This window comes from Bufo gargarizans, chromosome 4 (assembly GCF_014858855.1).
Source record: "Bufo gargarizans isolate SCDJY-AF-19 chromosome 4, ASM1485885v1, whole genome shotgun sequence".
Classification (NCBI taxonomy): Eukaryota; Metazoa; Chordata; class Amphibia; order Anura; family Bufonidae; genus Bufo; species Bufo gargarizans.
The window spans coordinates 350,116,324-350,140,216 of NC_058083.1; the positions used below are offsets into that span (position 1 = coordinate 350,116,324).

The following is a 23,893-nucleotide window of genomic DNA, read 5'->3' on the forward strand; positions in this document are numbered from 1 at the left end:
TTTCTCTTGGAAGCATGTTAAAAGGTTTCGGGACAACGACCATGTAGCCTTTCACAAGAAAAATAAAGTCCAGCTTCCCATAAAAAAGCTAAAAAACATGATTTGGTTCTCCAATACAGATAACTGTGTTTTTTTCTGTTTTGGAGAAGGAGTTTTTCTTTCCCTCGTTGTAGGTGTGCAGGTGGGAAGGGGAATTCAATTAGTTGTTACCCAGCCCCTTAACTATAAGAGGGATTTCATTTGTAACTTATGTAGGTCATGATGAAGGACCGCTATGTCTAAGGTCTGAAATGCGTAGACTAAGTTTTGCATTTGATGTCTGGAGATTTTAACACAAGGAAATAAAGCTTTTTTTTTTATGGGAAGCTGGACTCTATTTTTCTTGTGGAATCCAGTTAATTCTAATATTAATGTTCTGCATTCGCAGGAAATGGCTACGTGTACATATTATTAATTCTGTAATTACTTACCCTTCTCTTTGCTCTCATTTTCCAAATGGTTACTACTATTAGAACTGATGCTGGCATCAAATCCTGTTGGTGAAAGATTTTCTTCAGACTGGAGATCTTGTAGTTCACAAGAAACACTGTCCACTTCAATTGTGCTATTTGTGTCACTCTTCATGCTTTCAATTTCCTCCTGGTTTGTTTCCACATTTTCTAAGCTTTCAATTGTTGATTGTGTTCTTCGGTACTCACTTGAAGATGAGGTGGACTCTGGTGTTGTAGGGGGTGTATTTAGCACTGAATTACTACCACTACTGGGAAAGTTGACTTTTTTATCACCAAACTCAACTGATTTTTCATCCGCTGGTTTCAACTCAATGGCATCAGTTATAGGTTTCAGAAATTCTGCAGATAAATCTCTACTTTCATCTTTGACTGGTTGAACAACTGAATTAAGAGAAGCATCATCTTGGTTCCCATGAGGAGGAGATGTTGCTCCTTCAGTATCAGAGTCTGAGAAAAGTTCTTTCAAAGTTTTTTTAGGCCACTGTCCCTGAATGCTTGACCAAACATCTTTGCGTTCTTTAGCCCTAAGCCTTTCCTCAGAATAGTTTAATAATTTTGTTCTTTTATCCTGCATATCTGATAGGTTTGTGTAGAAGCTCGGTGATCGCAAAGTTTTCTTTTTGTCATCCAAACTACAACTTTTTTTAACAAGCGAACCCTTTGGTTTGGGTGTTTCTTCATCAGAGGAAGAAGTTACAATGTCAACTTCAAACTGATCACTTGAATCTTTGGATTTGTTACTTTCATCCTTTAAGTTAGAAGTTAACGATTTGCCACAAGCTATTAATTTTTTCTTGCCACATTTAGATTGTGATTTTGTTACCTTATCTACAAAGTCTTTTAAGAACTTCTTCCGTCTTGGAGTCTCCAATTCTGAGTCTGTCTCATCTGAAGATTCTTTGTCTTCTTTCACAGTGGAGTGTTTTGAATCATTATTTTTATTAACTCTAAAATAGTTTTCTTCAATCCGTGTAATACACTTGCCTTGTGTTTGTGTAGTCATGTCGCTCTTAGTAATGCTTGGTTTTTGATCAGTTTCACTGTCATCTGCAGAATTTTCAGTAGCTGCAAAGAAGTGAAGCATCATATATTTAAAACATATAGTACCATTGCTATAAAAAGTTTAAACTCTGTAGAGCCGAGACAGTAAAAAAAAAAAATATCAACAATACAAAGCATACAGTATATTAATTCAGCAATAATTCAGTGGTAAATCAGGACCTTTTTGAAAATGTTTGCAAAGGAGGTAATTCTGATAAAATAACAAAAAAAAAGCTATACTCACCAGTTAAATCCATTGCCAATATCATCGCTGTGCTCCAGACCTTCACTCCAGTCTCTGTTTACATGGCTGCAGAAGTTATGTGCCCTTGTACCCCAGGTGACCACTGCAGCCAATCAGTAGGCTCAGATGAACGACATGAGACCTATGAGGCCATGACTGGCTGCAGTGATTACATGTGGTATACAGCATTTCACATTGGGGAGTATAACTACTTTGGTTATTTTATTCATTGCAATCGTAAAATTTGTAAATAGGTTAGAAATCCCATTAAATAATGTTTAGTATTCAAGGGTATGGACATTGTAAAATGGTAAAAATGATAACAAACATTATCTGATTTAGCTTATTCACCAAGCGATTTTCTATATACTTATTGGTGTGCTAACTAAAGCACACAAACGCCTTCACTAGCTGTTGGCCAGCAACTATTTCTCTCTACTCTCCTATACACATATAGGCTAGACTTGGCCAAGTGTGCAGGCGTGTTCAATGGAGAGAGAGGAGAAACCACTGCCAGACCCCTCTGGCAGATACTTATTTCCTTACAGAACAAGAGTATGGGAAGCAGGAGCAGACCCATTGTGCAAGCCCTGAGTCAGCTCAGTGACTTGGCCCCAGAACAGTGAATCTGATGAGCTCGGAAAGCAGCATCTGGTGCCCTGCGCAAACGCCAAGTCACTGAGCCAACTTGGTGCTGGAGTGAAAACATAGGGCTAGATGAGATTTCTAGCCCTGTCAATCAAAGGGGAGCAGGGAGTGCACAGAGCAGAGGGGCGTTGTATTCCAAGTGCTATAGCCAAACCATTGGTACTTTAAATAGGTAATTTGCATGAAGATAGAATGTAATATACAGTGGAGAAAATAAGTATTTGATTTTCCAAGTTTTGCCACACCTGCAAAGAATGGAGAGGTCTGCAATTTTTATCGTAGGTACACTTCAACTGTGAGAGACAGAATCTAAAAGTAAAATCCAGAAAATGACATTGTATGATTTGTAAATAATTAATTTGCATTTTATTGCATGAAATAAGTATTTGATACAATAGAAAAACAGGACTTAATATTTGGTACAGGAACTTTTGTTTGCAATTACAGAGGTCAGACATTTCCTATAGTTCTTGACCAAGTTTGCACATGTTATGGAATATAATGGACACTTGCTTGTCACATACAAAATGGTGTCTGTCGGAGAGACAACCCCCAGTATGCATTCTATGATTGAAACTATTTGCAGCAAAGACTTGAAACGGTCGGGAATTCCTCTGAGTCTATCATACATATGCCTTTAACTTATTTCCTGTTTACACTCCTTCTTACTAAAACACCAATCATGTGAGCCCACTCCTCCCACTAATATGGAGGGTATATAATGTGAAGCCCCCACCTAATAAATAATAGTTATGCTTTGACCTCATCTAGAGTGTCAGTGTTATTTCTCTCGCCGTGCATGCACGTATCTATCTAATTTGGAGCAGTGCATCAACCTACCTGACCATTGATCAGAACCAGAACACACACTACAACAGGGATTTTGACCCACTCCTTCATATAGATCTTCTCTACATCTTTCAGGATTCGGGGCTGTTGCTGGGTTACATTGAGTTTCAGCAACCTCCAAAGACTTTCGATTGGGTTTAGGTCTGGTGGACCTTGAAATGCTTCTTACGGAGCAACTCCTTAGGTTACTTTCACACTAGCGTTTTTTGCGGATCCATCATGGATCTGCAAAAACGCTTCTGTTACATTAATACAACCGCATGCATCCGTCACTGCAGGTAGCGTTTTGGTGTCCTCCTCCAAAACGGAATGGAGACGGAACAGAGGCAAACAGATGCATTCTGAGCTGACCCTTTTCCACTCAGAATGCATTAGAGCAGGGATTCCCAATCTGCGGCCCTCCAGCTGTTCTAAAACTACAACTCCCACAATGCCCTTTTGTAGGATGATAGCTGTAGGCTGTCAGAGAATGATGGGAGTTGTAGTTTTGCAACAGCTGAAGGGCCGCAGGTTGAGCATGCCTGCATTAGAGCAAAACTGATCCGTTTTGGACAGCTTGTGAAAGCCCAAGACGGATCTCACAAACTGAAAGCCAAAACGCGAGTTTGAAAGTAGCCTTAGTTGGCCTGGCTGTGTGTTTTGGGTCTATGTTATGCTGGAATACCCAGCCATGACCCATCTTCAATGCTCTTACTGAGGGAAGGAGGTTGTTGGCAAAAATCTTGCGATACATGGTCCCATCCATCCAGTGGCGTCTCTAGCTTTCAAATTTTTTGGGGGGGCACACTGGGGGTCAGGACAAAAGTAGGGGGGGGCAGCTATAACAACGATACATTTACACAAGTACGCTTAGAAATGCTGCAATACTTTACCCAATACCTAAAACCGCAACAGGGAAGAAAATTCCTGCTGTCTGTGGTTTAAAAAATAAATAAAAATCACTCAGATTTCAACATGTCCTAGCTGCCTGTGGATGACACTTTTATAGGGAGGGGGATCTGTGGATGACACTGCTATGGGGGGGATCTGTGGATGCCACATACCATATATAGCATCTTATGCTATATGTGTGATCCACAGATCCACCCCATGACAGTGTCATCCCCTTTTCCCCCTCCATAACAGTGTCATCCACAGATCTCCCTCCCCGCCTCTCACAGGAGTGTACATTTCACATTTCTAAACTGTAATCCATATCCTGCAGTAACTTTAACTTTAAATCAGGATTAAGCGGCCGCTCATCTCTACTAGTAACTTAACCTTACACCACTCGGCTAGCTTCGGTAACAGGGCCAGACTACAGCCTACAGGTATTGCCTGTTAGTTGTTACTGAGCGAGTGCTGATTTCTGCAGGTCAGAGGATACGGATTACAGTTTAGAAGAAATGTACACTCCTGTGAGCGGTCCAGACCAGTGGCGGATCCAGAGCCTGGTCTCGGGAGGGGCACTTCCAGATTATTTTCTGTCCGCCGCCACAGAACAAGGGTGCTTATAGAACAGACTACACAGTGTAGAGGTATACTGAACATTGTGTGGCACAGGGTAGAGGTATACTGTACATTACATTGTGTGGCACAGTGTAGAGGTATACTGTACATTGTGTGGCACAGCGTAGAGGTATACTGTACATTGTGTGGCACAGTGTATGCTATATGTGTATAACAAACATATTTCACATGAAAACTTACAATTACTTGGCTTGGCCCTTGGAGATCTCGAACGCCACTTCCACACTTTGGCCGGGGGCTCGGCAGAGCTGATGTTGTGTTTTATCCTAATGAGAAAAATTTCATAATAAGGATTTGGAGAAGGGGCAGAGGGGTCACAGAGCAGGGAGAGGCTGGTGCTGCTGCTACTAGGGGGTCATACCATGAGGGAGTAATAAAGCCCACCATAAATCCCCCCCAGTAGAAATAATTCTCCTTATAATGTGACAATGCAAAAAATACCCCCTTGTAATGCCCCCAGTTGAGGTAATGTCCCCCATAATGTGCCAGTATAAAATACCCCTATATAGTGCCCCCAGTAAATGCCCCCATAGTGCTCCTCTCTCCCCTTCCTCCTAGTGCCCCCCATAATGTACCAGTATAAAATGCCCCATATATCGTGCCCCAGTAGATGCCCTCAGTGTCCCCCATAATTTGCAAGTATAAAATACCCCTTCTTAGTGCCCCTCGTAGAGGACTCCATAGTACTCCTCTCCCCCCTTCCCCATACTACCCACAATGTGGACCAGTATAAAATGCTACTGTACAGAGCCCCCTATATAAAATACCCCTTCTGTGTGGCCTCAGTAGATTCCCCTGCCCACCAATAATGTGCCAGTAATAAGTGCCCTCAATAACGTGCGAGTAATAAGTGCCCCCCATCACATGCCAGTGATAAGTGCCCCACATCACGTGCCAGTAACAAGAGCCCCCCAATGTGCCAGTAATAAGAGCCCAGCCCCCCATCACGTGCCAGTAATAAGCCCCCATCATGTGCCAGTAATAAGCCCCCCATCATGTGCCAGTAACAAGCCCATCATGTGCCAGTAATAAGCCCCCATCATGTGCCAGTAATAAGCCCCCCCATCATGTGCTAGTAATAAGCCCCCCATCATGTGCTAGTAATAAGCCCCCCCATCATGTGCCAGTAATAAGCCCCCCATCATGTGCCAGTAATAAGCCCCCCCATCATGTGCCAGTATTGTAATAAGCCCCCCCATTATGTGCCAGTATTGTAATAAGCACCCCATCATGGGCCAGTATTGCAATAAGCCCCCCATCATGGGCCAGTAATAAGCCCCCCATCATGTGCCAGTAATAAGCCCCCCATCATGCGCCAGTAATAAGACCCCCATCATGTGCCAGTATTGTAATAAGCCCCCCATCATGTGTCAGTAATAAGCCCCCCATCAAGTGCCAGTAATAACCCCCCCATCATGTGCCAGTAATAAGCCCCCCATCATGTGCCAGTAATAAGCCCCCTCATCATGTGCCAGTAATAGGCCCCCCATTATGTGCCAGTAATAAGCCCCCCATTATGTGCCAGTATTGTAATAAGCCCCCCATTATGTGCCAGTATTATAATAAGCCCCCCATCATGGGCCAGTAATAAGCCCCCCCCATCATGTGCCAGTAATAAGCCCCCCCATCATGTGCCAGTATTGTAATAAGCCCCCCATCATGTGTCCGTAATAAGCCCCCCATCATGTGCCAGTAATAAGCCCCCCCATCATGTGCTAGTAATAAGCCCCCCATCATGTGCCAGTAATAAGCCCCCCATCATGTGCCAGTATTGTAATAAGCCCCCATCATGTGCCAGTATTGTAATAAGCCCCCCATCATGTGCCAGTAATAAGCCCCCCCATCATGTGCCAGTATTGTAATAAGCCCCCCATCATGTGCCAGTAAGAAGCCCCCATCATGTTCCAGTAATAAGCCCCCATTGTTTGCCAGTATTGTAATAAGCCCCCAATGTGCCAGTAACAAGAGCCCCCCTAATGTGCCTGTAAAACTATACTAAAAAATAAATAAAAAAACACTTATACTTACCTCCATGTCAGCGATGTATGACTCAGGCGGCGCGATGCCTGCGCCGGCCTCTGATAGGATGCAGGCACTAGGCCGGCAGCCTATCACAGGAAGGGGAAGGGACACGCCTCTCCCTCCCCTGCACAGGCAGATTACTATGGAGATGAGGGCAATGGAAGCGCTCATCTCCCTGTGCCCGACTGCGACGGCTCACTTGGGGGGGGGGCACAGCGTGATGTAGGGAGGGGGCACAGCGTGATGTAGGGGGGGCCGTGGCCCCCTCCCTGGCGACGCCACTGCATCCATCCTCCCTTCAATACGGTGTAGTTGTCCTTTCCCCTTTGCAGAAAAGCAAGTATGGTCTTCTTGGGGTTGTACTCATCCGTCTTCCTCCAAACACGGCGAGTGGAGTTGATACTAAAAAGTTCTATTTTGGTCTCATCTGACCACATGACCTTCTCCCATGCCTCCTTTAAATCACCTAGATGGTCAATGGTGAACTTCAAATGGGCCTGAACATGTGATGGTGTGAGCAAGGGGACTTGGGTGCCCTGCAGGATTTTAATCCATGACGGCGTAGTGTGTTACTAACAGTGATCTTTGAGACTGTGGTCCCAGCTCTCTTCAGGTCATTGACCGGTCCTCCCTTGTAGTTCTGGGCTGATGCCTGACCTTTCTCAGAATCATCCTTACCCCACGAGGCGAGATCTTGCATGGAGCAACAGACTGATGAAGATTGCTTTTCTTCCATTTTCTAATAATTGCGGCAATAGTTGTTGCCTTCTCACCAAGCTGCTTGCCTATTGTCCTGAAGCCCATCCCAGCCTTGTGCAGGTCTACAATTGTGTTCCCAGTGTCCTTAGACAGCTGGTCTTGGCCATGGTGGAGAGGTTGGAATGTGATTGATTGAGTGTGTGGACAGGTGTCTTTTATATAGGTAATGAGTTCAAACAGGAAGAGGGCTTCTTCGAGAAAAACTAACAGGTCTGTGTGAGCCAGAATTCTTGCTGGTTGGTAGGTGATCAAATACTTATTTCATGCAATAAAATGCTAATTAATTATTTAAAAATCATACAATGTGATTTCCTGGATTTATTTTTAGATTCTGTCTCTCACAGTTGAAGTGTACCTACAATAAACATTACAGACCTCTCCATTCTTTGTAGGTGGGAAAACTTGCAAAATCGCCAGTGTATCAAATACTTATATCGCCCACTGTATCTCTGCAACAATTCACCATAGAGACAAAAGACTCCGGTTGCCTGGTTTAACAGGGTTGATCATGGTGACAGACGCACTTTAAGTCAATTTAGAGCTTGTCTAAGATTTTTAATTATTTCAGACAACCCCTTTAATATAGAAAGTAACTGGCTATCTTTATGTGAAACATACCAGTGCTTGTCATGCTTTTAAATTTATATATGCTCTGTGTTCTCCATAACATGTACTGCACAATTACTGCTTTCTACTTTGTAGCCATTTCTTTTTTTTTTACATTTCAAACTCAATAAAACCTACAAAATTTCATATGATCTACAAGAAGAACTTTCCATTTTCAGCTTTTACCAGAAGGTAATATCAAAGAAATATCCTTCTTTCTCTACTTATCAGGCACCTCTTCTACCATATACCTGATTTTAATAGTGTCTGTATCTGGCACTCTGGTATACGGCACTCAATGAAAAACAATGCAGAGTATTTATTAACAGTTATGGGAGTTTTTGGGGGATTTTAAAATAATTTAATTTTCAACTTTAGAATGGTCAAAAATGCGTTCATCTTTTTTTTTTTGACTGACCTATGAATACACACATATGCAGATTTGTTCTGGAAATAGCTATTTTACCTACTGTACATATCCTCTAATAAGCAGGCATTGAACTCACATACATATGCTTGATTGATTCCAAGATGCTTAGTCTTTTTGGAGTAAAATCTTATTTATAATATCCTAAACACTGTTCTGCTGTGTTTACAGGACAGTGGGCTAGTTCTGCAGACTGACTGCTTGTTTTCATGTCTCACTGAGGTGTACAGTTGTGTTCAAAATTATTCAACCCCCAATGCTGTAGAGGGTTTTAGGGAATTTAGTGTACATTTGTAATTGTGTTCAGACTGAAATCTTACAAGGACAAACCCAATGCAACTAAAATGACATCAATTGTTTTTGTAATACAGTATTAAAAATATTTTTTTGTGATTTCTTCATTGACACAATTATTCAACCCCTTAAAGACTACCACTCTTAAGAACAGAGGTTCATTCAAGTGTTTTCGATCAGGTATTGAAAACACCTGTGGATGTCAAGGAGCAGCAATCAAGCATAAAAAGCACCAATTAGGCAGATTTAAAAGGACTGTGATACTCAGCTCCTTCTGGACATTTACTGGTGTGTTTACAAACATGGTGAAGTCAAGAGAATGGTCCAGGAAGACAAGAGAAGAGGTGATTTCTCTTCACAGGAAGGGCAATGGCTATAAGAAGATTGCAAAGATGCTAAACATACCAAGAGACACCATAGGAAGCATCATTAGCAAATTCAAGGCAAAGGGCACTGTTGAAACACTACCTGGTCGTGGCAGAAAGAAGATGCTGACTTCGACTGCTGTGCTCTACCTGAAGCGCAAAGTGGAGAAAAGTCCCCGTGTGACTGCTGAGGAACTAAAAACAGATTTGTCAGATATGGGTACTGAAGTTTCAGCTCAGACAATAAGGCGCACACTGCGTAATGAAGGCCTCCATGCCAGAACTCCCAGGCGCACCCCCTTGTTGTCTCCAAAGAATAAGAAGAGTCGACTGCAGTATGCCAAAAGTCATGTGGACAAACCACAAAAGTTTTGGGATAGTGTTCTGTGGACTGATGAAACAAAATTAGAACTGTTTGGGCCCATGGATCAACGCTATGTTTGGAGGAGGAAGAACAAGGCCTATGAAGAAAAGAACACCTTGACTACTGTGAAGCATGGCGAGGGGGGGGGGGGGGTCAATCATGCTTTGGGGCTGTTTTGCTTCTACAGGTACAGGGAAGCTTCAGCGTGTGCAAGGTACCATGAATTCTCTTCAGTACCAGGAGATATTGGATGAAAATGTGATGCAGTCCGTCACAAACCTGAGGCTTGGGAGACGTTGGACCTTTCAACAGGACAATGATCCCAAGCATACCTCCAAGTCCACTAGAGCATGGTTGCAGATTAAAGGCTGGAACATTTTGAAGTGGCCATCGCAGTCACCAGACTTAAATCTGATTGAGAACCTCTGGTGGGACTTAAAGAAAGCAGTTGCAGCGCGCAAGCCTAAGAATGTGACTGAACTGGAGGCTTTTGCCCATGAAGAATGGACGAAGATACCCGTAGATCGCTGCAAGACACTTGTGTCAAGCTATGCTTCACGTTTAAAAGCTGTTATAACTGGAAAAGGATGTTGTACTAAGATTGAATGTTTCTTGGGGGTTGAAAAAAAATGATAATGATGTGAGCACAGAAAAGACATTTGCGGTTATTTCATTATAAATGTTATGTTATATTTGTCTGACTTACAAGTGCCTCTTTGATTTAATTGTAAACAAGATGACTGAAATGATCAAAATCAATGTCAAACTGGCCAAAACACTCAATTTCAGTGGGGGTTGAATAATTTTGAACACAACTGTAGGTGAATGTACACAGGGAACTCAGCCAGAACATCATAGCAACTAGCTGATTGAGATAGAGCCTGCAAAGGGGTAAACTGATGGTTTAGAAAAGCACCTTACAAGTGACAATATACTGTAGCTAGAAATACTGATATTACTCAAATACACATACAATAGGTTTTTAAGCATTGCAATAAGTAATGAACCCAAGGCATCGTCGATTGCCGTTCTGTTCATATTAATGCAGTGATCTTATTTTCTTTTCACTTTTTATGATTATTTTATGTCTGTACCTTGAAGACCATTCAAAATAGAAGTAATTTCTAATGGCTTCAAAGGACCTGAGCCAGAATTTTTACTTTCTGAAGAATCAAAAGGTGACTCGTTGTCCAGGTCACATGGTTGGAATAATGGTCTTGAAAACAGTCTGCATTGTTTAGGACAATTTTCATCTTTTTCTGACTTGGATTTGCTGTGATCTGTTTCCATCTTACTCTGTTAAAAAAAAAAAAGATTGGGAGAAAGCTATAAATCATTTTTAGATGCAATATTTTTCAAAATGCAAAGATATAAGAAATAAAAAGTAGCACTAATATCCATACATATCAACATATGTATAAATAAAAAATCAAAGCATAACGAAATAAATAAATACAATAATAATGGTGTGCACAACTATTTTGGCCGTGAGCTCCAAGCACTAAAAGATGCAATTGAACGATCGCCATCACACAGCATCCTGATGCAATGTAATCTCACAAGAACTGAGATTTCTCGTGAGGTCACGCTGTACCATAGCTTCTGACGCAATAGCGTCTCACTCAAAGAGGAGTGAGACGCTACCGCAAAGAAGAGCCCAACCGCTTCAGAGAAAAAAAAGAAACCAGTAACATGTATTAGCTTTCTAAGCATAGTAAACCCCTATTCTAAACATGGCAGGGATATAGCCTGAAAGTAAGTGCTCTGCCTTCCATACAGAGCAGTGTTGCTCAACTCCAGTCCTCAGGGCCCACCTGGTCATGATTTGAGAATATCCCAATGAATGAATAGCTGTGGTAAGTTCTGATGCTTTGACACTTATCGCCTGCTTAATATTAAGGAAATCCTGAAAACATGACCGTCAGGTGGTCCGTAAGGACTGGAGTTAAGCAACAAACATATTTAGAGGGTCTCAAGTTCAAATACCAAGAGAGACTTTCTTCAGTTCATTTTTCTCCCTAATTTAAACCATAATAAAAGTTGACAGACATTAAAATGGTCTAAAGCAAGTAATGCTATAATGCTTAATTTTGTATAAGATATCACAGCTCTAGGATGAATTTTACTTTTTACCTTATACTCATACATAATATGCCCTATCTACAAGATCTGTTTCACAGTGTAAAGGCAAAGTTTGAGCAACAGCAGAGTGTCACAGATATGGGAAGCATGACTGAATCTGCTGCTTCTGCCCTCACCATGCATGATGTTTAGCCCTGTCAATCAAGGGGAGGGGGGGCGGCACAGGAGAGTCACAAAAGCGGTGCTTCAAGGGCTTAGTTTGGCCTTCTGGTCCTCAAACTTGCTCATTAGCATAGGAATAAAAACTGAGATATCTCTGCAGCTGGTTAAAGAAAGGTATCATTGTAATCAGCATTTTCAACCCTAAGAACTATGCCTTGTTTAATCGGGCTGATAATGCTGCCAGAGACTCTTTAAAGGTGTTTTCCAAAAATCTAAATATTCAACATTTTTAAACCAGCACCTGGATCTCAATACTTTGGAAATTGCATGTAATTAAAAAATTTAGTAAAGCCACTAAGTTATTCAATAAAATATATTTTTTATAGTGCCACCTGCTATTTTTTCATATTTCTCTGCCCAACTTACTGAGGTAGTCACTCATGCTCAGTTCCGTCAATTAACTTCCACCAGCCATATATATATTGTTAGGGCTACACGGTGACATGTGTTGCACGACTGAGAACAACTACACTGTGACATCGCACCGATGTCACACTTGGATGGAATTTTTGTGTTTGTGACTGTCGTGTCGCAGAAGCATGACACTGGCATAGACTATCATTACAATAAATGTTGCTGTGTAGCCGTAGCCATAGGCTACATGCACATGACAGTGAAAAAAAGTCTGTTAAAAACAGACAAGGTCAGTTTTTCATAGTAATTTTTCAACCATTTGTGCATCCATTTTCTTGTCGTCTGTCCATTTTTAATAGACGTTTTGCATCTGTTTTTCATTAGCTTTTTTTATTTTATAAAGATCCCAACCCCTGCATAACATGCCTTATAATTTATACATTTCAATCTCTGCTATTTCAAGGGGGAGATGTTATGAGTAACTGACAGCTATGTCCGTATACACACTTACACAGATAATGCTATCAATCACTGATATCCCACATGAACAGTGAAGTCAGAAAGAGGAGAAATTAAAACGTATAAATGATAAGCTTTAATAAATCTTTCCCCACAAAAATATAAATCAATCTACTCAACATACCATAAACAGTGGTGGATTATAATATGGGCATTTTGGGTGGCTGTCGGGGGCCCAAGTCTTTCAGGGGTTCCATGACCACCCAAACTGCCCACTATCTTAAAACAATTTACAGGAATGAGAAGTGGCCTGTGGCATTAGTGAGGCAGCCACACTCACTGACCTTAGCACAGCAAAGACAGCCCTAAAATCTGGCACACTTTAACTATTTGTGCTCTATGAAGCAGTAAAGTGGATCATGATCATGGTCTGATCCATGCAGTCTCCATCTGCTTAACATAGTAACATAGTTTATAAGGCTGAAAAAAGACATCTGTCCATCTAGTTCAGCCTGTTATCTGGCAAGTGACCATCACAAACTTCTGACCTCACTCCCATATAAAAAAAATTATTGGCAGAACTGAGAAAATGTGTGCCTCAAATGGAGGCCTACAAACCAGACTTAGTTACACCAGTTTTTTCAGAACGAATGAACCAAGCATCGAATGGAATGATGTAAAGCACGCCACCACTGAACTCTGGAGAAGTGGAAACATGTTCTGTGAGAGTGATAAATCACTCTTCTCTATCTGCCAGTCTGATGGATAAGTTTGGGTTTATGAATGCCGGGGAAAGTTAACTGCCTCATGCAAACCGTAAATTCTGGTGGAGTAGGGTAATACTATAGAGGTGTTTCTCAGGCGTTGGCCCAGGATGCTTAATTTCACTGAAGGGAAATCTTAATGCTTTCAGCTTTGTGTGGGAACAGTTTGGAGAAGGCCCTATTCTGTTTGTACAAAGCAATTCCATAAAGGCATGGTTTGGGTGCCTTTACAGTGTTAGAACTTGTCTGGGCCACACACAGTCCTGAGCTCAAACCCATCAACCACCTTTGGGATAAACTAAAATGGAGATTGCAAGCCAGGTCCTCTCAACAATAAAAATATCTGAGCTTAAAAATGCTCTCCTGGACGAATGGAAACACTCCAAATTCTTTTAGAAAGTCTTCACCAAAGAGCAAAGGGGGACCAACTCATTATTAATGCTGTCATGGTATCTATGTAGTAAGCATGATTCTGTTTAGATGTCTGTGTGTTAGACTGGGGGGACCCTATATTCTTCATTCATCCCAGGGCCCATGGTAGCCTTAATCTGCCCCTGATCATCAATACTTACAAAAGTGTGCAGAATTCTTGTTCTGAATGTTAATTCAATCTGACCGCCACTTGGGATCAGAAGGATCAATAATAATAATAATAATAATCTTTACAATTTTGTACAAATGAAAAGACGTCACAAAATTACAGGGTAATAAACAAATAAAACATTAGGCGTGCGGGCCATGCTCGAAAGATTAGGAATAGGGGTGCCACAAAAGGTGGGTATGGGAGGCTCGAATTATGGAGGATGTCTTAGATAGTTTGCCAAACGGAGAACAAGTAAGGTGATGAGACATTGGTGTAGCGGGTGGACAAATAGATGAGCCTGGCTGCTGCATTTAGGACAGACTGATAGAGAGAGAGTTTAGTGATTGGAAGACCAACTACAAACGAGTTACAGTAGTCAAGATGAGAATGAATCAAAACAACAATCGTTTTGGCTGTTTCCACAGTGAGACAAGGGCAGATTCTGGAGATGTTCTTGAGACGCAGATGACAAGAGAGTGAAAGTCTGTATTGGGAACCAAGTCAAAAATAACCCCAAAACAACAGGCATGCTACCCAGGAGTTATGATAGTACCACAGACGGAAATTGAAATATCAAGTTTGGGTTAGTAGATGGAAAAATAAGAAGTTCAGTTTTTTAGAGGTTAAGTTGTTAAAGATAGCTAACAGACAATTACTGGTGTTTTGTAGTAAACCAATCGACTGTTTGTCGATTGGTCCTCAAAAAAAATATAACCTGTCCTATTCTTGTCCGTTTTGCGGACAAGAATAGGCAGTTATATCAATGGCCGTCCGTGCCGTTACACAAATTGCAGAACGCACACGGATGCCATCCGTGTTTTTTTTTTTTAACTCGTTTTATTGAAGTTTAACAACAGGCATGGATCATAACATCCTGAAGCAGTCACAGCCCATGCACGGGAGTCACTAGCTTCACAGCAAATTATATAAGGACATGTCACAGTGAGGCGACTATCCACACAGAATCTTCCATATGGCATCAACAGACATTTCGGATCTGTAACATAATGTTCAAACACCAATTACAGGAGGGTCCTCCATCACAGAGCGTAGAATGTAAGGATTGAGTAGAGGAGCACCACTCCCCCCATACCTTTTGAAATTTCTGTGGGCACTTCCTATGGGTGTAAACCACTTTTTCCATAGACATAGCATGATTTACCAATGCTTTCCACTGATTGACTGTAGGGGACCTGTCCGCCATCCACCTCAGAGCTATCGCCTTTCTGGCCAGAAATATAAGTCTCCCCCAAAAATACTCTTTGATGATGTGTCCACATCTCCTCATCCAATACTCCCAAAATACATATTTTAGGACAGACTGTTATCGGGGCAGGAACCATCGTTGACAGAATCTCCACAACTCTACCCCAAAAGACCTGCAAGTAACTGCAGCCCCATATCAAATGCCAAAAGTTAGCTCTCTCCTCCTGACATCTGTGACATCTGCTGCTAGGAGATCTCCCCATTTTATACAATCTGAGAGGGGATAGATAGCTTCTATGTAGTATGAACAATTGAGTCAATCTATTGTTTACCGTTGGAGAAACCTTAGTGGGCACTAACAGAGCCTCCTCCCATTCTTCAGTATCGAGAGTAGGAGTAGTAGCTTTCCATTTAGCCTCCACCTCCAGAGGTTGGAGTAGCATGCGATCACCTAGCAGTTGTGTATATAATATAGAAATGATACCCTTAGGTCCCTGAGATCTCAACACCCCTATCAAGGGATACTTAGAAATGCTACGGCTCACCCCTCTAAACTGAGCGTATAGGGCATGTCTTAACTGAAGGTACCTATAAAATAGAGTATGAGGAATCTCAAACTTCTCCTGTAATTGGTGCAGAGACCTTAATACTCCTCCATCATACAATTCTTCCAGTGACAACACCCCACACCCCTTCCAAATCATCGAGCCCTCCAGGGTTATTAAGTGCAGGAACATGGGATTACCCCAGAGTGGAGCGGCATCAGGTAAATCCTTATATGAGTTAAATTTGGCTGCCTTCCATACTTGATTAGCCAACTTATGAGCAGGGAGTAGTCTCCCAGGGACTAAACCAGGGGACTCCAGCACAGGCCACAGGGTAGATAGATGAAGATACTCCATCAGCCAATACTCCGGCCCTGGTAAATCCCCCTGTTTCACCCACGCCGCAATGTACTTCAGCTGACCAGCGAAATAATATAGAAAAAAAATCAGGTAGGGCAGCCCCTCCTTGGATCCTAGCTCTCTGCAGCACTCTCAGGGAGAGCTTCCTCTTGGCCTTGCCCCAAACGAAAGCCGTCGTTAGTGAATGCAGTCTGTCGAAAAAAAGGCCTTGGGTACCGGAGCGCATGCATGCGACAGGAGGTATAGACCCTTAGGAAGCAATATCATTTTAACTAAATTCAATCTCCCCATCACCGAAATCGGCAAGGACTTCCATGTCTTGAATTTATGGATAAACAGAGATTCTATCGAGTCTATATTTCTTGCCACCGACGCGTGAGGGTCCCTTGTGATTACAATGCCAAGATATTTAAAGTGGTCCACTACTGGTAAATTATGAAAAGACTCTGGCCAATCATGTGCCCAAAGAGGCATAATAGACGATTTTGTCCAGTTTATGTGCAAGCCCGAGTATGTACCAAACTTCTCTATCACAGCAATTGCACTCAGAAGAGTCCGCTCAGGCTCATCCATAAACAGGAGGAGATCATCCGCATACAGGCCTATCTTCTCCTCTCTATGTCCTTTAGAGATCCCCTTAAAAGACTCATCCTGTCTAATATGTAGGGCTAAATGTTCTATCACCACAGCAAACAACAGTGGGGAAAGGGGACAGCCCTGTCTGGTACCTCTGTGTAGCGTAAAGGAGTCCGACTGGGTGCCATTAACTAGTATATTCGCTTTAGGCCTCTGATACAAGATTTCAACCCATCTTATAAACTTTGGCCCAAATCCAAATTCCTTCTAAATTTGTAGAAGGAAAGGCCACTCTACAGAGTCTAAGGCCTTGGCCGTGTCAAGAGACGCCAGGGCCCATCTACTTCCCTCCGCCACCCCTATCTGTGCTATGACCTGGGCTCTTCTAATATTGTCAGAGGTAGTCCTACCCGGTATAAATCCAGCTTGATCCTGATGTACTATGGAAGTTATCACTTTGTTCAAGCGGGAGGCCAGTAACCTAGTCAAAATCTTGTAGTCTAAATTTAACAATGAAATTTGCCTGTAAGAGCCACATGTATTCGGATCTTTGTCTGGCTTTAATATTACTACAATAGTAGCATCATATAAAGTTTCAGGCAGTTGATGGCGCTGAAACGATGCCGAGTATAGTTTAAGGAGTTGGGGGCTTAGAATCTCACTATATCTTGAGTAAACTTCTACAGGGATCCCATCCGGACCCGGCGCCTTCCCAGCTGGGAGATCATGGATATCAAGCTGGATTTCTTCTAAAGATATATCCTTATCTAGCAAGGCTATATCCACCGTGCTGAGCCTAGGATGAACCACCTCTGCAATATGATCGCTCAACTCCCCCTCAGTGTAATGCGCCACGGAGCTATACAGCGATTGATAGAATCGCTTGAAACCATCTAGTATTCCCTCTACAGATTCCACCAGTTGTCCCTCCGGGTTGAGTATGCGTAATACTGGGGGGGGATAATTGGTTGGCCCTAGCAATATGAGCTAGAAGCTTACCCGCTCTATCCCCTGATTCAAACGACTGCTGCTTCATGAAAAACATTCTGCGTTCACTCTTTTCTTTGAGATGCAGCATGTAGGATCTGCCCCTAGTCATCCATTCTATCCTGTTCTCTTCCGTGGGGTCAGAACAGAAAGAGGCCTCGGCCTCTCTACATTTGGTGTGCAGATCTAGTTCCTGACGAGCTGTGTCCCTTTTCACAAAAGATATTGAGGACTTTAAACAGCCCCTCAGGTAAGCCTTCAGGGTGTCCCACAATAGCAAGCCCTCAGTCTCATCACCTTGCATATCCAAGAAAACCCGCAGCTGATCAGGAATTCTATCATTCTGGGTCAAAAGAGAAAGCCAGAAAGGGTGAATTCTCATCTTCCCGCCCCCTAGAGGCGACCCCGGGAATATTTAGACGTGCCACAACCGCAGCATGATGTGAAGGTCCCTGCGGCTCATAATTAATAGCAACCAAATCCGTATATACTGCAGCATTGCCCAGAATGTAGTAAATTCTCGAGAGCGCCCCTCTAGCGGGGTTAAAACAGGAGTATTCCCTCAGCTGCGGGTTCCTAAGTCTCCACAAATCCAGCCACCCCAATTCTGCAGCAATTCTAAACAGTGTAGTGACCGAATGGGTCTCAGCCCCCCTCACTCCAGGCGAGCGGTGCCTGTCCAACTCCTCCAGAGTAGCCGGGCCGAGGTATATTGCGCAGCAAACCCCAAGATTGTCTGAAGAAGTGAGACTCTAGCTGGGGGGGGGATATATAGGTTAATAATAACATAAGGAATATGATTAATGAATCCATACACCAGCAAATATTGACCCTCAGGGCCTGCGACAGATTGCTGCGGTTACCATATGAGGCCCTTACACACCAAGGCCACTCCTCTAGAGTTCGAAGTACCATACGACTGTAGTGACCACTGCACCCACTGTTTAACAATTCTGTGCCCAGTATCAGCTGTCAAGTGAGTTTCTTGAAGTCCTAGAATGTAAGGGTCATAACGTCGCACATGCGAGAATACCGCAATTCTCTTATTCGGAGCCCCCAAGCCTCTCACGTTCCAGGACATCACCACTAGAGACCCCATAATCGAAACATAGGGTCACCCCCTCTATTATGCAGGATTCTATTGGAGAAACTAAGGGGATCCCTCCTCATCATAAGGAATCGCCTCTCGTCCTCAACCCAATTAAAGAACTGATATGACCATGCCTTCAGTAACATAATAAACACATAACATAACAGGTGAATACCTAACACCTCTAAATATACATCCAGTGCATACATCATAGTGTTAGTTTCGTGGCAATGTAATCGAGGACCGTTACGGGAAGAAAAAGGGTGTTGTGCCCGTACAGGTGGCCGAGCATTCCCTGTACATTACAATAATACAGCTGCAGGTGCAAATAATCACAAATAGGCATAAACATGCATATCCAGACCATCCTTAGCTCAAATACTAACAATAGAAACTAGCTTGAGGGTCATAGTGGTCTGGTAACAGAAAACATCCCATTTTATGCAAGTTAGGTAGAAGATTGCACCATTATACAAATATAAACTCAGTGGCAAGGCACCCATATTATGCTTTTTAGCGCCTAAAAATACTTGCAGCTCAGATCCGATAGCGCAAATTAGCGTGGTCTCGGACGCCTAGAGACCCAGTCCTCTGCTTCTTTCGGATCAGTAAAAAAGACTGGTCTGTCCCCATCAATCACTCGAAGACGTGCTGGGTAAGCCATTGAATACTGTAAATTCAATTCTCTGAGGCGTCTCTTAACTGAAACGAAGGTGGCCCTCTTCTTCTGCAAATCCGCAGAAAAGTCCGGGAATAGCGACACGTTGGCATTATCATGCATCAGCGCTCCCTTGCTCCTCGCTTGACTAAGGATTAAGTCCCGGTCCCTCCAGTTTAGTAGACGGGCGAGCAGAGGCCTCGGCGGTGCACCCGGAGGAGGTGGTCTGGCAGGAACCCTGTGCGCTCTTTCAACGGCATAGGCCGTAGAGAACGCGACATCTGGGAATTGGGCCTTAAACCATACCTCCAAGAAGTTGGCAGGATCTCGCCCCTCCGCTCTTTCAGGTAACCCCAGGATCCTCACGTTGTTGCGCCGGGCCCGGTTCTCTAGGTCGTCACACTTCTGCTGCCAACAGCTCTCTCAACCTCTTGCAGTCTCGAGTCCAGCGACCTAGTGTAGTCCTCCAGCTCCGACACCCAATCCTCTGTCTGCTTCACTCTCTCCCTCAGCTGTTGCACGTCCTGCCTCAGCAGACCCAGGTCAACGCGCACCTCCTCGATTTTACATGTGAGGGAGGACTGGCAGGAGGAGATTGCTGTTAGGAGCTGTTCTGACACCACTTTCAATGTGATCTCAGGTTCCCCAGCATCTTCAGGCTCCATCTGCTGTGCCGCCTGCCCTCGCGTCACCGCTGCACGTGGAGTGGCGGGAGCTGCGGCGCCATGTTGATTTTCCTGGCGGGCATATTCTTTAAGCTTTTCAGCTGTGGACTGTGCCTTGCTGGGACCCATATCGTGATGCCTGGGCTTCCTCCTTCTCCTCTGCACTTGCCACTCTAAATTTGAAGTAGGCAGCTTGGCAGGATTAGTCAGGATGGAATACAGGGAACGGAGCCGCTCTCAAGTGCGTGCGCTCATGCCGGCAGTTAGCCACGCCCCCGCCATCCGTGTTTTGAGGATCCGCAATTTGCGGAATGCAAAACACACATCGGTCGTGTGCATGAGGCCTTAGACTTCAGACTTAGTTCTGAAGTCTAATAATAATAGAGAATTGTTCAGAAACACAAAACAGATTTGGCAGGGGAATTAGAAGCCTAAGTGTCACCAAAAGGTCATCAGCAAATAAAGTAGTCTTATATGTAGAGGATACAACATAAAGAAAAACTGTATCAGGGTAATTGTGAATAAGAATAGCCAGAGGTGTCTTTGCTAACGCAAAAAATGCTGGGGATAAGAGGCAACCCTGCCTAGCGCTACAGTGAATGGGGACAGAACACAGAGAAGAAGGGGGAACTTTTAGGTAGGCAGAGGGAGTATGAAACTCACTTTACAGAAGACAGATGTGGATTGGCAATGCACCTCAGTGGGAAAATTTCAGTGGGCCAATTGTCTTCTACTAGGAAGTGGGCCAGCAGAGCCCAGCCTGACTTTTCCACATTGTATCTTGCATGTGCATGATATTGACAGTACGACCAGCAATGTGTGAGAGAGTCTCAGACACTGAAAATCCTCTCTGTCTTGTCCCAGGGATCCACCTCATGGTGGCACATCCTCCTCCTGCCAGCCGCTGTGTGTTGACAGAGCCACAGCTTCTACCAAGAATCTGACTGCTAACTAGAATGCAATCTGAAAGCCACAAAGCTGTCACATGATGCCCGCCAGCCAATGACAGCCCTTCACTACAAGTCCTGGCTCAATTTCCTGCTCTCAACATAGGGAGACTCCGGCCTTCCCACTCTTACCAGGTACACTGACATCACCACCTGCTACATCATAAGTTCCACAGCCCAGTCCCTGCTCTGTGTGCCATGTCCTCACATACCATACTGGAGGACTACCCCTAGTAATATATACATACTGCAGTATGTATAACTATTGCTAGGGGTAGCCCTGCAGTATGAATATATTACTAGGGGTAGTCCTACAGTGTAAATGTAGGGGTAGTCCTGCAGTTGACGACCACTAGTAATACATTTAAATTGCAGAACTACCCCTAGTAATATATATATATATATATATATATATATATAATCGAAGAAATAGGACTGCACTCCGGATATTGATGAAAAAATCAAGTGAATGTACTGGTCCCTTGCTGGGGATCAAAGGGAATAAAACTTAGCGTTTAATAAGGATGTAATAAAATAAATGGCACAAAAAAGGGATACAAAAAATAGATAGACAAGCCCAGATGGGCCAAAGACAATTGCACGAATATGCACCAGTATAAGTATGGAAAGTTCTCACCCGGATGGTTTGATGGACGGACAGGTCTGTGTGGAAGGAACCTGGTTGGCGATGCCACAGGGGAGAAGTCCGATTCTTGGAGGGTGCTGGTCACTGGAGCGCGTGCATTAAGGATGGTACCAAGATGTGCTGGACGGTAGGTGAGGTCGAGAGTAATAGTCCCTGGTGTATCCCTAGTGAGGGGAAAGGGGGGCTAGTAGACCCTGCCTACCTATACGGAGTTCTTGCTCCGCAAGGAGCGACCCCGTCCGGATACCTAACCCTAGTACGGGCCGGTGTCCCTATTGAGCCCTAGAGATGTCCCGACGTGTCACGTTTCCGTTTTAGAAAAACTCATCAGGGGACGTAAAAAAGTAAAGGGTAACAGGCAGAGTAGTGCCTGAAAAAAGAGCAATATTAGCAGCTAGACCAGCTAAAGGGGCTAGCTGCAGGTGTGGGAGCTAAGTCGGTGAGCCAGGGTGATGGCTAGTGGACGCTATAGAACGGTCCAGTGGGGCCTATTCAAGCTCCAGGTACGATGGCCAGGCCAGTGGGACCGGACAACAGAAAGAAAATCCTATCAACAGGACCGTGAGTGCTAGCTAGCCAGTGGGCTGTCAAAGCACATGGACAAAAAACGCTAAAAAAGCGCGTGATGCGGTCACTGTGAGGCCCAAATCAGAGGGTGTGAGGTCAGGGGCTGTCGGCACTGTTTACCTCCGATGTGCCATTTAAATGTAGGCGAGCGCCGCGCGCTCATTACCAAGGCCCGCCCCCCCGAACCTGTCACGTGGAGACCGGTAAGGCTGCGTCCTGTTAACAGGTGTCCTGCGTGCCATGGAACGCAGCGTCGGACGGCGCGTGCTTTCCACAGGCCACCACAGGGGCCGCACAGATGGAGCTGTGCGCAGCGCCGAGGGCGGAGACAGGTGGAGCGCAAGCGTCATATGCCGACGCCGGGATGGCACGCAAGGAAGTAGGAGGGGCGAATAAATAAGAGCCTGGGAGCGGGCAGGGTGCCTAGCAACTAGACGCCGCATTAAGACATACGGCGAACAAGTTGCTAGAACAAGAGGCCAGCGTGTCAGCGGTCTCATTTTATGAAGCAAAAACAAAAACAGTTTATGCTAATTACATCAGAGCTTCTTAGGGAGGATGATCGTGAGCAAATGAACCCAGCTGCTATGACAGGGGGCCGGCGATGAGGCCAGGAGATAGAGGTGACATGAGGTATAACGATTCGGTATAATCGATTGAAATGAAGTAGTTTTGATTAAATTAAATTAAATTAAATCCAGAAGTGATGGGACAAGATAGTGCCATCAAATGGTCACAGAAAACAGCTAAAATTAAGCTGTTCATTAAGCCCCAACGGTGTCATGGATTTAAGATAATAGATCCAGCGGAGTTCACGCTGGAGGATCGCCCGGTCCCAGTCACCTCCACGACGTGGAGGGACGACCCGGTCAATGCCCATGAAGGACACATGGGCAGTGCCATTATGATGAATGCGGATGTGGTTGGCTATTGGTGTGTCTTTGCTCTTGGATATATCATTGAGGTGTTCACCCACCCGCCTGCGAAACTCTCGGATAGTCTTACCGACATATTCCTTACCGCATTCACAGGCGAGGCGGTAAATCACCCCCCGGGTCCTGCAATTGATGAAGTGGTTAATGGTGTAGACTTTACCGGTGTTATTACTGCGGAAGGTCCTACCTGTTTGCAAATGACTGCATGCAATGCACCCACTACATCTGTAGCAGCCTTTGATGTTTGACTGCAACCATGCAGTACCCGAGGGTACAGGCGGTATAAATTCGCTTGAGACCAACCTGTCGCGGAGGTTACGACCCCTGCGATAGGTGATGTTAGGGTGTGGTCCCAAGACCTCTCTGAGGTCTGGATCCATCATGAGGACACCCCAATTTTTGCATAGAATATTGCGAACTTCAGGTGCTGCACGGTCGAAAGTCCTAATCATACGGATGAGGTTCCCCGTATGTTCCTGGTGAGGTTTAGGAGTTAGGAGATCTGTGCGATCTGCCTGCAATGCTGCTCTGAAGGCTAGTCGCAACACCCTGTCCGGGTATCCTCGCTGAAGGAATCTTGATCGTAAGTCAGCTGCCTGTTTGATAA

At 44.1% G+C, this 23,893-nt stretch overlaps 1 protein-coding gene across 1 annotated transcript in view; it reads right to left on the bottom strand.

Annotated features, from left to right (window-relative positions):
* The window catches only part of ARID4B (AT-rich interaction domain 4B), a 387,064-nt gene that overhangs the window by 78,166 nt on the left and 285,005 nt on the right, over positions 1 to 23,893 (bottom strand). The window contains exons 19-20 of the mRNA XM_044290640.1: positions 10,735 to 10,936; positions 471 to 1,577 (exon numbers count right to left, since the gene is read on the bottom strand). Of these exons, the coding sequence (XP_044146575.1) occupies positions 471 to 1,577; positions 10,735 to 10,936 (1,309 nt within the window). The remainder of the gene's footprint in view (positions 1 to 470; positions 1,578 to 10,734; positions 10,937 to 23,893) is intronic.